This window comes from Rhinolophus sinicus, chromosome 6, assembly GCF_057876585.1.
Source record: "Rhinolophus sinicus isolate RSI-liver-muscle chromosome 6, RSI-T2T, whole genome shotgun sequence".
Classification (NCBI taxonomy): domain Eukaryota; kingdom Metazoa; phylum Chordata; class Mammalia; order Chiroptera; family Rhinolophidae; genus Rhinolophus; species Rhinolophus sinicus.
In genome coordinates this window covers 55,678,281-55,694,414 of record NC_142506.1, presented here as the reverse complement: position 1 = coordinate 55,694,414, position 16,134 = coordinate 55,678,281, and the positions used below count along the sequence as shown (strand labels likewise).

The window sequence follows — 16,134 nt, the reverse complement described above, 5'->3', positions numbered from 1 at the left end:
GGTCATTCTCCAGCTTCCTCCCCTGAGATTTCCTGCCTTGATATATGCACCCTGGTTTTATGAATATGCTTGCCTCTGTACCTTTGCTCATGCTGTTCCCTCTATTTGGGACACCCTTCCACCTCTTCTTCACCTGATCTAGTCCTACTTATCCTTCAAGGCTTATGTAAATTCCTATTTTTTGTAAAAAACACCAAAAGAAAAGTTTGTATATGGATATCACAATTACGCATATTGATATATGAATATCACATATTTGAAAGAAGTCAAAAGATATAAAAACACGAACTCAAAGTGTTAGAAATACAGTGACCCTTGAACAACATAGGGTTAAAGGTGCCAACTCCCCTTATAGTCGGAAATCCACGTATAATTTTGACTCCCCCAAAACTTAACTCCTACTAATAACCTGCTGTTGACCGGAAGCCTTATTGATAACATAAACAGCTGATTAACACATATTTTGTATATGTACTATACAGCATATTCTTACAATAACATAAGCTAGAGAAAAGAAAATGTTATTAAGAAATTCATAAGAAAAATACATTTACAGTACTGTACGTATTTATTGAAAGAAATCCACATATAAGGGGACCTTTGCAGTTCAAACCCATGGTGTTCATGGGTCAACTGTAGTTCTCTGTAATTGTTTCCTTCTTTGTAATAAGAAAAAAATTAAAATAGCTTAAACATTTTCAAACCTTATAAAGAAAGCTTAGGGCTCATCCCTTCCCAACAACTTCTGGACTCTGAGATTTCCTTGATGGTCCCACAGAACCCCCGAAATGCCTCCACTGGCGAATGCATGGAGCTGTGCTGAGATTATCCCTTCGCAAAGGCTATCTTTTCGCCTTTGTAGCAGGTACCATGCACGGCGCCAACCAAGCAGATAGTGGGCACTAGATAGGTGTTCGTTTAACTGACCTGAACTGTCCTCCTTCACACCAAGCTAGCCGCCAGCATACCCTGTAAAGGCTTTTTTCCCCTAGGATTTTCTTCACTGTTTATTAATACTTAAGAAGTGTCAAGATCATTGTATCAGAATGTTGGCGTTTGAAGAAAGGGGCTAAGGAATGCCCCAAAGGCTGCCTAATGTCCCCGTAGCTTCACCAGGTGCCATTTACATTGTGAATTCCCTATGGGTCAAGGCGTGGTTCTGGGACTTGCGGTCTCAGAAATCACTTTAACTTCTTGGCACTCCTTCCTCATGGCAGGCCACCACTAACCCAGTTCACCGAGACACCCATTTATTGGAGTACAAAGGGAATGTGAAAATCTCCCGGACATGGGAGGAGGGCATCTCGGATCCACAGAGAGCCCAATTGCAATCCCCAGGGTGCTTGGTTGAGCAGGGAATAATGATAAAGAATAGAGGCCATTAATCATTTAACGAGTATTCAAAATCAATAAAACATTCATAGTGACAGCCCTGGTCCAATGTGCACATTTCAGCCAAATAACTTCACCATGAGAAAACTATGGTGAAAAATATTTATTTTCCTTTTACTGATGAAAATACTGAGAAACAGATCATAGCTCATTAACTCTAAGAGGTACGTTTCCTCAGACATAAATATTCTGCAAACAAAACACACCTTACATTTGACTATAAAACTTTATAAAATTTGGTCACTTTTAACTTATTCATCTGCCCAATATTTATTGTGGCTGGCATGGGCAGGGCCCTCCTACACAAGCTGTATAGTGTATAAAATATCAAAGTGTATGAAAATATCAAAGTCCTTGTTCACATGTGTTTACAGTCAAGTCGGGGAGACCACAAGTCAGCAAAGAAACCAACAAAACATCAGCTTGAGAGTTGCTCTGAAGGAAATAAGCATGGAAATGTGACACTATAATATGGGAGATAGGGCAGGGAAGACAGGGGCTCAGGGGTGGCTCTCTAAGGAGTGACATTGGTGCTGAGAACTCAGCAGCCCAATGGCCTTCTCTCTGGGCAATGGGGGTGCCAGAAGATAGGTCCCCTGAGCCCTAGGTACTAGGGCCCTTGGTTGTGAGCAGTTCTCACTGGATCTCCTTGGAGTGCAGCCTGGGCAGCAGGAGCCTGACCTGTGTCATTGCAGTGCTGAGAACAGTAGATATGTGGTGCCCACCACTCACTGCTCCAAGTGATATGCTGAGCGCAGCCGAGGAGGCCCTCTAGCCCCTGAATTCCTGCTTTAGTCCTGCAGGGCAGGGAACATTGCCATCACAGACATGGAGCCCAAGGAATATCCATCCCACGTGCCCAAGGCACCCTGGTGCTTGGCCCAAAATGCAGCCACTCGGGGTTGAGGACAGAGGCCAAATAGGGCTCTGAATTTGTGTCCTCCTATCAGGTACTTCTCTCTATTCTATAGTATCTAAAACATTTTGGGTGGTGACCCAGGCAGCTGCAGGGTGCATTTTGCAAATATGAGCTACATCATTATTTTTAAATACTTGACTTTTAAAATGTTTAATTGGATTCAAAATCCAGTCACAGGAAATTTCAAGATTACATTTGTCAATGAAAGAAAGGGAAGAAATTTCAACACATAACTTCAACAATTATACTTTTTTGAATGATTAAAAACAATTATTTTGCATTTTTATCATCTACTTTTGTGAACAAAGTTTTTAACAATGAGATTGTCAAGGATTTGAAGAGACCTTCATTATATAGTCTTAATCAGGAATGGCATATGGCCATTTCAAGCATAAAACCTGATATAAAAAATTATGTTCACGGAGGTAAGCTCAACGTTTCTAATTAAAACCTTTGAAAACATTTTATTTGGGAGTTTTACACCAGTTTGATATTGCTATCTTCCTTAAAACATACTACATCTCTTAGTTATTATGTAATATACTGAAATTTTCCATACGAATGGCTTCAAATCCCCTCCACTTGTACCTTATAAATCTGATCATTTTCTATAAAACAGACATGGGAAAGTGGGAAATGTTGCCTTAGAAGATGAGTGAGCCAGTTTGCAAAAAGCTAGGGACAGCATTCAAGTGCCAGGAGGGAAGGCAGGAGCCATGCCAGGTCCTGCAAGTGGCAATTTTAACCAAGAGCAGCGGGAGGCCACTGATTAGATTTAAGCTAGGGTGTGACTTAATCTGATTTATATTCTATAAATCTAATCTGTGCATGCTGCAGTAGAGAATGGAATACAGAGGTGCCGGAGTGCAGAGAGAGAGAGGTCATACAGGAAGTGAGTAGGGGCCAGGTGAGAGGTGAGGAGGAGAAGAGTAGGTCATTCTGAGATGCTTTTCAGAGGTAGGACCAATAGGACTATGGGGGTAAAATAAAGGGAGGCTTAAGGAGGATGCCTGCACTTTTTGGTTTGAGCAATTGGGTAAATCATAATGCTATTTACTGGGCAAGACTGAAGGAGGGATGGTGTTGCAGAGAAAACTGAGATCCAAAACTTCAGGATACATGTTTTTAACAAAGAAGTGCAAACAGAAAGAGAGAATCTATAGATAATAAGAGATTTAATAGGCATTTCGACCATTTATTTGGTTTCTATGATACATACTCAAATATCTACAGATGAAATGATGTAACAAGTCTGGGATTTGCTTCAAAATACTTCAAGAGGGGAAGGTAGGGGGTGTCAGCAGGGGTATAAAACACTGGTCATGAGTAGATCATTTTGAAGCTAGGTGATGGGTACATGGGGGTTCATTCTATTATTCTACTTCTGTCGTATCTTTGACAATTTCCATGGAACTGGATGAGATCACCTAATAAGGAGGTACAGCAAGTTGGGAAAGGCCCCAAACTGGGGATACGGTGGGGGTGGCAGGGTAAGACTAGAGGAAAGAAACAGATAAGGCCACTACTGTGCTAGACTGTACATCCTTTGGGGAAGAGACAGATAATAAACAAGTAAACAAATAGCATACATTTAAATCAATGTGATAAAAAGCGTGATGTGACAGTGGGCATGGGGATAACACTAGTGTCCAGAAACAGCAATCATGTAATGCAGTAAACTTTGCATTTGACAGATTCAGAAGCCAGGCAGATATGACATAATAACAGGGCTTTTAAAATCCTTTCCTTTTTTTTTTTAATTTTACTTATAGAAAAATCGAAATTAGTGACCATAAGCATTCTATTCTAGGGAAAATGTTTTGACTTAAAAGCTTTTGCTCCCATCCTTTCCATTTTTTTAAAACTCCATTTTTTTCATGTTTTATGTTTTTATTTTTTAAAGGTTTTTATTAAAATATAACTAGCATACAATAGTAGTTTCAGGTGTACACTATAGTTATTCAACATTTATATACCTAAAGAAGTGATCATGATAAATCCAGCAACCATCTGACACCTTACCACGCTATCACAATATTAGACTATATTCCCTGTGCTGTACATTACATCCCTATGACTTGTGACATCCCCATACCTTGAAATGTGAACCTCTTATTCCCCTTCACCTTTCCTCCCCTTTTTAAATTTTTCAATTACAGTTGACTAAACTCCAAATTTTGAGGCATTAGCCCAAGAGTTCTAGAAGTAGAGCCAACTCAGAACTGATCCTGGTGTCCCTTCAGAATTCCTTTCTGCGCTGGCACCTCTCCTCTCCCCATCATTGAATTCTAAAATCCTCTGTCCCCCTTAGCTACAGTTTTTGCCACTCAAAGGGCTCCAAAGGACCTCCGTTCCTTCCCCACCTCCAAGTGCTTCTTCCTTCTGCAAAGCAATGCTTCCAGAGATCCTAAGCCATGGGGGCCGGAGCATTGCTTGTGTTGTTCACTGCTTTATTCCCAGCACCCAGAACTGTGCCTAGAACATAGCTGGCACTCGGTAAATATTCACTCAGTGAGAGAACTTCCTGAAGCCACTAGACAGATAACCAGACACTTACCCAGGGGCTTATGCGCTGGATCTTACAACTAGAAAATTTCAGGCTGATCTCCACACAGATAAATATGACTTCCGTTTGATAAATGGACAGCTGAGTTGATTCAGATAATCCAAGATCAGAACTATTTCACCTCAAATAGTCTTTCCCGTCCTCAGATATATTTTTTAAGCCAAAAAAATAAAAAGGAGCTATGGCAAAATCTAGCACAGAAAGAGAACATTACCCATGTCATTTAACATTTCCCGAAAATATGATGAATTTAATTGATGGGGAACAGCCTTCCTGGATAAACGCAACAACAAATATTTTGGTTTCCTGAAAACAAAACAAAAAGCAAGCAAAACAAAAAACTCTTTTTGGCCCAAATTGTGGCAACTCTTCGCTGGCAGCTCAGCCTTGGCTTTTCTGCATATGTGCTGTTAGAACAGGCTGGCAGACTGCATGTGCTCTGCACAGCAACCGCGGACACTTAACATTCATTAAATAATAATGAAACAGGAGGCCTGGATTTTTCTGTTTGTTTCTCCTGGGTCTGTTCCTCACTTAAGTGACCTTGGACAAATCTATTCCCTCCCTCATATCTGATTTCCATATATCCGTTTTATGACTAAGATGCTTTCTAAGATCTTCAGATTACAAATAATAGTGCCCTTCATCTATGAAATGTATCTCCTTCACTATCCTATGGGATGGCTGCATGACACTTGCCCTGAAAACCTTCACACACTGTTGTCAATACCATTTGGGGATGGTTCAGATATTCTACGCCAGTGAACTGATACCGTGGACAACTTAAGTCTGGTTCCTGATACTGAGAACTGGAAAATGGGTAAACGTAACAATTCCCATACCACGTTTATTTCTGCCGTTTTCCGCCACATTTAAACTATGCAGAAGCTGCTGACATTTGACTACCCTGAGGTGGCAATTCTACCGAACACTGACACGGTGAAAAGGTCCAACTGGCTGTTAGGACAAGCTGCCCGGACTGGTAGTCGGGCCCTGGTGCAGTTAGCTGTGTATTCTACACATTATTTTAGAGGCTCACAAAATACAGCCATTTTGCATCAGACATCCGGCCCAGGAAGAAGGCGAACCCCGTCCCCTCAGCCTTGAAAACGCCACCTGCGAGGGGCTGGGCGTCCCCGGTGGCCGATCCCGTGCGGACTAGCCGCTGCACGGCCCGCAGGCCACCGCCGGCGGCCCGCCTGGGCCGGACCCGGTGCCTGAGCTGATAAAGTTGTCAGCGGGAGGACCGGCCGCACCTGGCCCGGAGCAAAAGCGGGCAGAGGGCTGTCCGCCCCGCCAGCTGCTAGAGCAGCCCGATCCGAAAGTGGACACGGGACGCCTGGCTTCTATTTGCAAGCTTCCTGTTGGGGAGTGTTTTCAACTGGGGCGCGGCGACCGGGCCCGCCGCGTCCTCCCACCCGCTCCCTCGCGGTCCACGGCGCCTCGGGGGCGCGCGTCAGGGCCCGAGCGGGAGCGGGAGCCGGAGACCCAGCGGGGGCGCCCCCTCCCCCCTTCTCCGCCGCGACTCCAGACGCCCGCAAACCAGGCGTTCACCCGCCGCGCCTCCTCCCGCCCGCCCCTCCTCCCCACTTCCCCCTAGGCGCCCCAAACCCGGGCTTCGAGAGTTCGATGACGTGTGCTCACGGAGTGGGGTGGGAGTGCGGGGCCCCGGAGCGGGAGGTAAAACGGGGGCGGCCGGCAGTCTCGGCAGGAGCCGGCGGCCCCTCTGCATGTCTTTTGTGTTTGTACACACACCGCGCGAGGCTGCGGGAGGAGGAAGCGGGCGGTGCGCGGGGGAGGGGCGAGCGCGCGCCAGCGAACTGGAGCGCGGGGGGAGGGGCGGGGGCGGGGCACGAGCGGGGGCGCGGGGGCGGAGCCGAGCCTTCCCTCCATTGTGTGTGATTGGTTGGCGCGCGGCGCGGGGGCGGGGCGGCGTGTGTTGGGGGATAGCCTCGGTGTCAGCCATCTTTCAATTGTGTTCGCAGCCGCCGCCGCGCCGCCGTCGCTCTCTAACGCCAGCGCCGCCTCTAGCTCGCCGAGCTCCAGCCGAAGGAGAAGGGGGGTAAGTTTCCCCGCCTGCCCGCTTACCCGGCTCCGAGCCCCGCTTGCCGTCAACCCCGAGCCGGGCCCCGGCGGTGTGGGGAGGGGACCCCCAGCCCCTCCGGCTTGGCCCACAAACTTTTTGGCCCAGAAATAGAGGTGAGGAGCGAGTTTCCCTCTCCCCTCAGGCGGTGGCGGCTCCCCCGTCTCTCGCCGCCTCAGCCCAACAGCAGCAACCACCGCGGCGCCGAGCCTGTTTTCCCTCCTCCCCGCGCCCCTGGCTCCTCTTTCTTCGGTGAAATCCCGCCCGTCGCCCCTTCCCGGGACCCCAGACCTTCACCACGACCCGCGCGGGCCTCTTAACTACCGCCTCCGGGCCCCGGGCCCCAGTTTTCAGGCGGGAAAAGGGTGGAAATCGCCGCCGCTTCCGACCCTGGGGTAACTCGCTTTTTGCTTCCTCCCCACAGTTGTTGCTAAGCTTCACCATCTTGTCTCTCTTCTCTGGTCACCGACCATATTTTTTCCCCCGTTTCTCTCTTCCCCATTTCAGAAAAGGAGGAAAAAAATTTAAAGAGGGGCATTTTTTTTCTCTCCTTTTTTGGAGAAGCGGAAACTTGATGCATCTGAAATGCAAAAAAACTTTTGCATTTTGGAGGGCGGCACGTGGCAGGGGATGGGGTATTTTCGAGCGTTTTGGTGTTTTGTCTCTTTGGAAGGGAATCGGATACGTTTTGCGATTGTTTCCATTTTGTTCTGGTCTGGAAGCCGAGTTTGTGCCTGCGCGAGACGCTGGGAGCGAGGCGGGAGGCTGGGGGACCCTGAGCAGAGGGGCCGGAGGAGGCGAAACCAAAAGTTTATGTGGTGCTTTGGGTGGACCGGTCGGCCGGTGCGTTAATTAAAGCCTGGGTGCGGGGCACTTTTTTTATTCCATTGCGAAGGCTGGTTAGACTGCCTCGAGGACAGTGCTTTGTAGAATGCTCGCTGGTGGTAGCTGTTGTTCCTCTCTTGTTTTTCGAGACGCCTTTTTTCCAACATAACTGTAGAGATGCAAAAGCAGGAATGTTTTCAGATATTTACAGCAATCTATCAACTACCAGACGCGGGGGGGGGGCTGCGGCGGGGGGGGCTGCTAAAACCTTTTTGCTGTAATTTGACTCGACCTTTCTGTGGTTTGTGGCTTCGTTTTTTTAACTTTTATGGGTCGAATGTTTACGGACATTTCTAATTTTTGCTTTAATTAAAGAAATTGAAGCAAAGGCTGTCGCGTTTTTTTGTTTGTTTGTTTTGTTTTGCCGTGTGTCTACGATTTGGCATTTTGAGAGATGATTGGTGTTTAATGCTAACAATTTTCTAGTACTACAGTTTGTTTCAAGAAGTCATATTTGGGTGGTAATCGTAATCGGCACCCTTTCAAATTATATAACATTACGGACATTTTTTTTTATACTGATCATATTTCTAGATTGGGGGGGTGACAGGGAAACTTGTATGTTTGGTAGTTGCATGTGGTGATTTTTGTTTTTTTGGTGCTGGTAGGTAAGTAAGGAGGTCTCTATACCATGGCTCGTACAAAGCAGACTGCCCGCAAATCTACCGGTGGTAAAGCACCCAGGAAGCAACTGGCTACAAAAGCCGCTCGCAAGAGTGCGCCCTCTACTGGAGGGGTGAAGAAACCGCATCGTTACAGGTATTAAAAATACGAAGAGGAAAATACTGGGACAAAGTCCCTCCCGCAGCAGTGTCCATATACTCTAACAAAAAGATGTATAATAAGAAAACTTTTTACTTTAGGGAAACTGGTGTTTTTCCTTTTTTGAATATTTACTAATACTTGAAAATTTATGTAAATTTTAGTTCGGTTTTGTTAGGAACATGTATAATTTTGAAGTCATAATCTTGCCCAGAGCCTAAAGGAGACTTCTTACATCACTAATAACGTTGGTGGGATTGACATTTTATTTAGCTGTTAATACGGTTTTTAAATAATAGTGTTATTTCTAAATACATTTTGAGGATACTCTTGCTTTAGGCAAAATAATAATTTAATCAAGATTGGGGGTGTTTTGTTTCAGTAAAGTTCCCATCTCTCATTTACTTGAATTGGTTTATTTCCTATTAGCTCATTTGGTTTTCAACTACCCTGAGCAGTGTTATTAAGGGCATTTGCCATTAGAGGGCAGAAGTTGTACATACTTAGCCTCTGCAAATGATTTTACTGTTAACCTAAAATAAAAGCTCATACAGTGGAAGAAATAAGTCAGAATTGAGGTAAATTTCTTTTTTTCTTTTTTCTTTTTTTCTTTTTTTTTGAGTTTATTTGAGCCATACTGACCACATATGCTCTGAATAATAACAGTTTTGCAGCTTTTATGTATGTTTGAAGTAAATTTGCTGACAATTCTTTGGTAAAAAAATATCTTCCATATGGAACATACACTGCACAATCAAGAGTGTTCACATTTAATCATTCATGAGAGATGGGCAAAGTAAAAGTATTCTGGGAAATCAAGCTTAAATACTACAAGTGTATTTTTATTTTATTTGAATGTTTTTTTGGCTTGAACAACAGGCATTTATTTCTCACAGTTTTGGAGGCTGAGAAGTGTAAGACCAAGGTTGGGTTCTTGGTGAGGGCTTTCGCCCCTGTTTGCAGATGGTCACACTGTGTCTTCATATGGCAGGGAGAGCTCACAAATGTATTTTTAAACAAAGTTTATTGGGTTGTGTTGGAGGTCTTACAGAAGAATTGAGGGTGCAGGTGGGAAGGAGAGGCCAAACTAAGAAGAGTGAACAATTTAGACTTCTTTATTAGTGACCTAATACTTTCACAAGCTGTAATTATAACATAACTTAGTGATAATATATGTTAAAGATGAATAAAATAAATGGTACTTTGATAAACTCCCTGACAGGAATCTAGTATGGTTTTTAAAGATACGATGTTATTCTTAATATAATTGAATATTCAGGTTATAAATTGAAAGCTGAAGAAAAGTTGGGTGGTTTATTTTTTGGAAAATAACTGCATTTCTTTAAAGGTGACCACTTATCCTTTTACGGGGTTTTTAAAAAATGTATTTGTAACCATTTCCTTATTATTTTTTATTTTTTTTTAAGGCCTGGTACCGTGGCACTCCGTGAAATTAGACGTTATCAGAAGTCCACTGAACTTCTGATTCGCAAACTTCCCTTCCAGCGTCTGGTGCGAGAAATTGCTCAGGACTTCAAAACAGATCTGCGCTTTCAGAGTGCAGCTATTGGTGCTTTGCAGGTAAAATGGCGTGTGGGGAGGCTCTAGAGTTAAGGATCCTGCTATATACAGAGAACACTTCTAAATCTTTGCGTGTGCTTATATAACTTAATTACAAGTCTGAGAGGTAGGTGGTATCTTTATTTCATTGTTGCGATGTCAGAAAGGGTAGGTTGCTCAAGGTCATAACAGAACATGTAATTTGAACCCATTTGGATCACAGAATCATAATTTGAAACCATTTGACTCAAAGCCTAGTGTGCATTCCATTATACCATTTAAAATTTTTAAGCATTGCACTAAAAACAATGTTTAAGAGGGAAAGGCACCCTTTGGTTTGGCTTATGAGTGCTGCAGGACATTAAGAAAACATGAGACAAAAGGTCTATACTGGTAATCAGATTCAAACAGTGACTGATGTAAATGGAATGTTAAGAATAAATGTCTTCCTGGAACTGAAGAGGCAGATGCAAGGGGGAGCATGCAAGAATTGTGCGATGAGGTAGAAGAAGCAGGGAGTGGTACTTAGGGTTGGATTGGCGATGGGGAGGAAGGCTGTGCTTAAAGATGATGCCAGGGATTTGAAGACGAAGACTTGTCCTTTGCTAAATGGGGTGGGGTTTCCACTTAAGTGGGAATTTAATGGATTTAATCTTGACTTTAGGGTGTCAGAACTTTGAGGAATACTGTTTAGGGGTGGTTATGTATTTGAAATATTTGTGGATTATGCCAAGAATAAAACTTGAAATGTCTACAGGTAAGATAATTTGATTAGATGTGTGAATAATGAACATCAGTCACTTAAATAACCTATTTTATATTGTGTGTTGGCATTTTTTGGATCAGTGTATCTCAAAATATGGTAAAACTACTTTCATCAGAGCATGGGGTTGGTGGTGATTAAAATGCAGATTGCTGGGTACCACCACAGGCCTGAATCAGAATCTCTTTGGGGGGAAGGTCTAGAATCTGCATACACTCCATTGGGTGGTTTTCAAGGCTGCTGTTGCTGTGCCAAGCTTTTACTTTATAAGAGAAGGATTTGATAGGTGGCTTCTATACTGAAGTGTAATTGGTTGAGCTGTTTCTATGGCTAGCCTGAACTTCATTTCATTGGTGGATTCCAGGAGTTTGCATCCATTAAATTCTCAATGAACTGAAATTTCAAAATACTAAAAATCTTTAACAGCGCCGTTACTTCATACTTTATTTTCTGTTTTAATCACTGACTATCTTCAGATCCTATTTTATTACTGTAATTGCAAATCATAGTTTAAATACAGAAATGTTACTAGGAGTCTTAACCTTGATACAAAGCTGCTAATTTTGTTTTCTAGTTAAAATTAGCAGAACTGTGCTTTAACATATTATACTTGAAAAGCCAACATTTTTTAGCTTAATTTTCAGTGACAGCCTTATAAATTGAGGTTATTAAATAATCTGTGTAAGGCTATTGTTGTTTTAAAATTCATGTGTAAACTTCCATTGTTACTGCATTTAAATGTCAGTATATAGCCTTGTACATTGAGATTACTAAATCTGTGTAAAAGACTATTGTCTTTTTTAATTCATGTGTAAGTTTCTATTGTTGCTGTTAAGGTATGTATTTTATATTCATTGGTAAGTATGGTTGTATTGGTTTTGAGCAAAATGTTTGCCTCTACATGCACGGTTCTCTAGCATTAGACAGCTCTTACCTTCACTGGAAAGAGTAATCTTTGTTACACATTTTTGGTTTGCATTTTCTTTTTTTTTGTACATACACTTCAGTTCTTTTAAAGATACAGAGATGGAGAATTTGCTATTGGAAATGGAGTAATAGAAGAGAGCAGTTGAATTCAAAAAGTCACTATTTTGGGCTTTGGAATTACACAATTTACAACTAAATGAGGGGGGGGGTAGTCCAGTGAGGGGGATAGAGAAGTTAGTTTAGGTTTGCCGTAGATAATCAAGAATTGACTAACTTAAAACTTAGCCTTTTTTTTCTTGAGAGTTTGAACTAAGGTATTTTTGAGTTAAAAATGATTGTTTTGAAATGGTGGAAGAGTCAGACATTGGATATATTCAAAATGTTGTAAATTAATGTTTTCTTAAACTTGTAAGATATTTTTTTCTTTTGCCATTATCTCAAAATTATATTCATGGGGCTATAAATTAACATGAGTCTTTAATTCCATTATAGCCTTAATGTTTAGGAGACTTCAGGACATTGGTCGTAGAATTGGAAATATGTAGGTCGTGGTCAAATCCTCTGTAAGTACTGAATTTTCTCCCGGAATTGACCAGACAAAACCCTGTAATACTGATAACCAGGTTCTAAGACAGCAGTGAGAGCCCCAGCTGCTGTATGGCACGCCTGACTAGTACCGGGGGAGCTTATAAGTCATACCACTCCTAAATAAATGGTCTCAGAATCACAGGTCCTGTTGGCTTGTCCATATAGCAGCTTATAGTGCTGCATTTTGGGAAAGCAGTCTAGACTTGCATAATCCTGAGATGAGTGAAACGAAGTTAGTTTCTTTCCTGAGGGATAGTTATTTAATGTACCATGTGAACTCCCAAGAGGAGGCTACAGTATGCCACGTTTTCCAAACTTTTTACCCATTTCTCATTATCCCAAGAATGAATCCCTGACTACTAAGGACTTTTCCTGTTAATACATTCTTTGCAAGAGATATGATACGAGGGACTCATTGTATAGAAAAGATGCAAATTTAAATTAAGGTGAGAAAAAAAAAATGAACCAGCAAATATTTATTGAACATCTACTTGAGCAAAGCTTTGTGAGGATAAAATGAAATCTCTATTAAGGAACTTAAGGACATTAAAATATGGCTGGTGTAAAAGGCCAGTGAGTGCCAGGGAAGGAGGAGTTCAAGGTGACCTGCACCTGGGAACCAGGGGCGAGGGGATTGCTTGGTTTTAAATGTGAAGGAGTCATTTTTTTCATAACATGAAATAATGTAAACTGTTTGAATTGTTGCTTTATAGATGCTTTTAAAAGTAGAATCCGGGGGTGGCCAGTTAGCTCAGTTGGTTAGAGCGTGGTGCTGATAACACCAACGTTGCTAGTTTGATCCCTGCATGGGCCACTGTGAGCTGTGCCCTCCTTTAAATAAATAAATGTATGTATGTAATCTCAATAGTTAATAGTTTTATTGCATAGTCAAAATGTTTGTAAAAAAATTTGGCTATTTCCATCAGTATGTCTTGTGTATTATGTAGTACAGGGCTTGAATTGCTCGAATATTTTTATGTTTCTTTTTAGTTTTATTACCTAAAGATTACAAAGTGGGAATAATTTTTTTAATTAGGACGAAAATGGCAACTATAAAAATGTTGTTTTTTTTCCTAAATATATCTTGGACAGAGAAATACGTTCCTTAAAGATAAGGAGAGATGACCAAATAACCACTGACTTAATGGTCCTAACCCACTAAAGCAGTTGGGCTGATGACTGGTAAAACAACACGTTTCTTCATGTCAAAATGAGCAGACAGAGGTTTTCACTTAAACTAAAGGATTCTTCAACTCTTCAGACAACTGGAAGATGTATTAACAATTTGAGTTAAGAGTTAATTATAAGTAGAAGTCCCCCTTCTTCCTCTTTATATGCCCAGTGTCAATGGATGATTCATACAGCTAGCGATTTTTGAGTGCTAGTAGGGATAAGTAGATGCCTTCAAAGAATCCTATAGTGTAATAGGAAAAACCAGGTGGATCAATATTAACAACTAGAGGATAGCAAATGCCATTACAGATCGGAGTACATGGAGGAAGAGAATGGGGGGGTGTATATCTCCTAGGCAAGTTAAGTCAGAGTATGTAAATAAGACACTAATCTGGTGTGTTCTGGAACCTATAGTACTTGTGATAAAACAGGTGTAAAAGGGTGGACGAGGACCATACGCTGGAAACCAGTTGTCACCTGTGTGGCGTTTGGCAGGACAGGGTTCACACAGATATCTCAGAGTTGAGTAGGATTCAGAAGAGACACTGGGGGGGGGGGGGGGGGAGTATTACTTTGGATTGGATATATGATTCCGCTTATCTTCGTAAGGATGAGAATATTACAGTCTAAATTGGGTTTCTTGCTTTCCTGAAGACATTTCAGTTTACTAGAAAGCACATATTAACATTAGAAATATTAAACTTTCTTAGTAATGAAATAATTTGACTTGTGTAATTTGATAAAGATTTACATCCTTGAGCTTTGCACTTTTCATAAGCTGCCTTTGAGCTTTGTCTCACAGGTTTTAAAATGTAAGCATTTGATAAAATAGTAAACGTCTTAATCAGTAGGTTTTTTAAAGGGTTCAAAAACTTTGTTTAACTGATACAGATGTACCTTAACTGTTGGTAATACCATTAATATTTTTTCTTTATTCCTGTTGTAGGAGGCAAGTGAGGCCTATCTGGTTGGCCTTTTTGAAGATACCAACCTGTGTGCTATCCATGCCAAACGTGTAACAATTATGCCAAAAGACATCCAGCTAGCACGCCGCATACGTGGAGAACGTGCTTAAGAATCCACTATGATGGGAAACATTTCATTCTTTAAAAAAAAAAAAAAAAAATTCTCTTCTTCCTGTTATTGGTAGTTCTGAATGTTAGTTATTTTTTTTTCCATGGGGTCAAAAGGTACCTAAGTATATGATTGCAAGTGGAAAAATAGGGGACAGAAATCAGGTATTGGCGGTTTTTCCATTTTCATTTGTGTGTGAATTTTTAATATAAATGCGGGGACAAAGCATTAATGCAAGTCAAAAGTTTCAGTGAACAAGTTTCAGCAGTTCAACTTTATAACAATTATAAATAAACCTGTTAAATTTTTCTGGACAATGCCAGCATTTGGATTTTTTTAAAACAAGTAAATTTCTTATTGATGGCAACTAAATGGTGTTTGTAGCATTTTTATCATACAGTAGATTCCATCCATTCGCTATACTTTTCTAACTGAGTTGTCCTACATGCAAGTACATGTTTTTAATGTTGTCTGTCTTCTGTGCTGTTCCTGTAAGTTTGCTATTAAAATACATTAAACTTATACCTGCTTTTGGTCTTTATTATCAACTTACCCATCTAGTTAATTCACTTGCAATGTTCATATTCAAAATTTTAGTTATCAAGTGTTTTGTCACTATTATCTGAAACATAAGACTTGAGAGATGGGGAAGGTATATGCCTTGTATCAGAAGAAAACGAGCTACTGGGTTTCCTCCTAATGTTTAAGAATTTGTAGAAAGTAAATATTTGCCAAAACCAGATCTTAACTCTGGATATATTGTGTTCTAAACCAGTAATTCCCAAACCTAGCTAGCCAACGGTCACTTGGCAATAGTTAAATCTAAAGCAGTGAAAGTACATTTATAAACATACTACACTATCAAACTTTGTGTTTAATGGCAATTTAAGTGCAAACATAACTAAGTGCTCAGCTCAAAAATGAGTACATTGGAGATCTAGCTATTTTAAGATGCTATATTAAGTCTGAAGTTACTAATCAAGCACTAATAGTTAATAATTAGCAACTATTTTATTTACCCTTGGAATGATTAATGGATAATGAACCTTTTAAGACCTAGAACGCCTCCTTAATGTGCTGACACTAGTTACATTTGAGATTTTGAAGCTCCCCTGGAAGTGAAGTGAAATACATCAACAAACCAAGAACGAGCTCATGTCAATAAGGTATAACCCTGGGCTTACGTTCTTAGTTGCTCTTAAGCTCCTTTTTAGCAGTAATTTCACTTTCGATTGTAGGTCATAAAAGAGGATTATGGAATCATTTTTAGAGCCTTTAACATGAGATCCTAGTTTTTAGTGGGATCCTTTCACATATGCTTCTACAGGCAGGCATTAATTATTGGAGTATTGACGAGAGCCTCTAGTTTATTCATTGCAATGTAAGCTACTAAAAGGTAATTGTTGCCGAATGTCCCCTGTTAAGTCCAGTTTTCTGCGTTG

General features: G+C 41.3%; 1 protein-coding gene across 1 annotated transcript; it reads left to right on the top strand.

Annotated features, from left to right (window-relative positions):
- Positions 1-6,808: 6,808 nt before the first annotated feature.
- H3-3A (H3.3 histone A) lies at positions 6,809-15,214 on the top strand. Its single transcript, XM_019730908.2, has 4 exons — positions 6,809-6,939; positions 8,454-8,604; positions 10,035-10,188; positions 14,565-15,214. Exons 2-4 carry the CDS (start codon positions 8,477-8,479, stop codon positions 14,691-14,693), a joined length of 411 nt encoding a protein of 136 aa, XP_019586467.1. The 5' UTR covers positions 6,809-6,939; positions 8,454-8,476; the 3' UTR covers positions 14,694-15,214.
- The last annotated feature ends 920 nt before the right edge of the window (positions 15,215-16,134 follow it).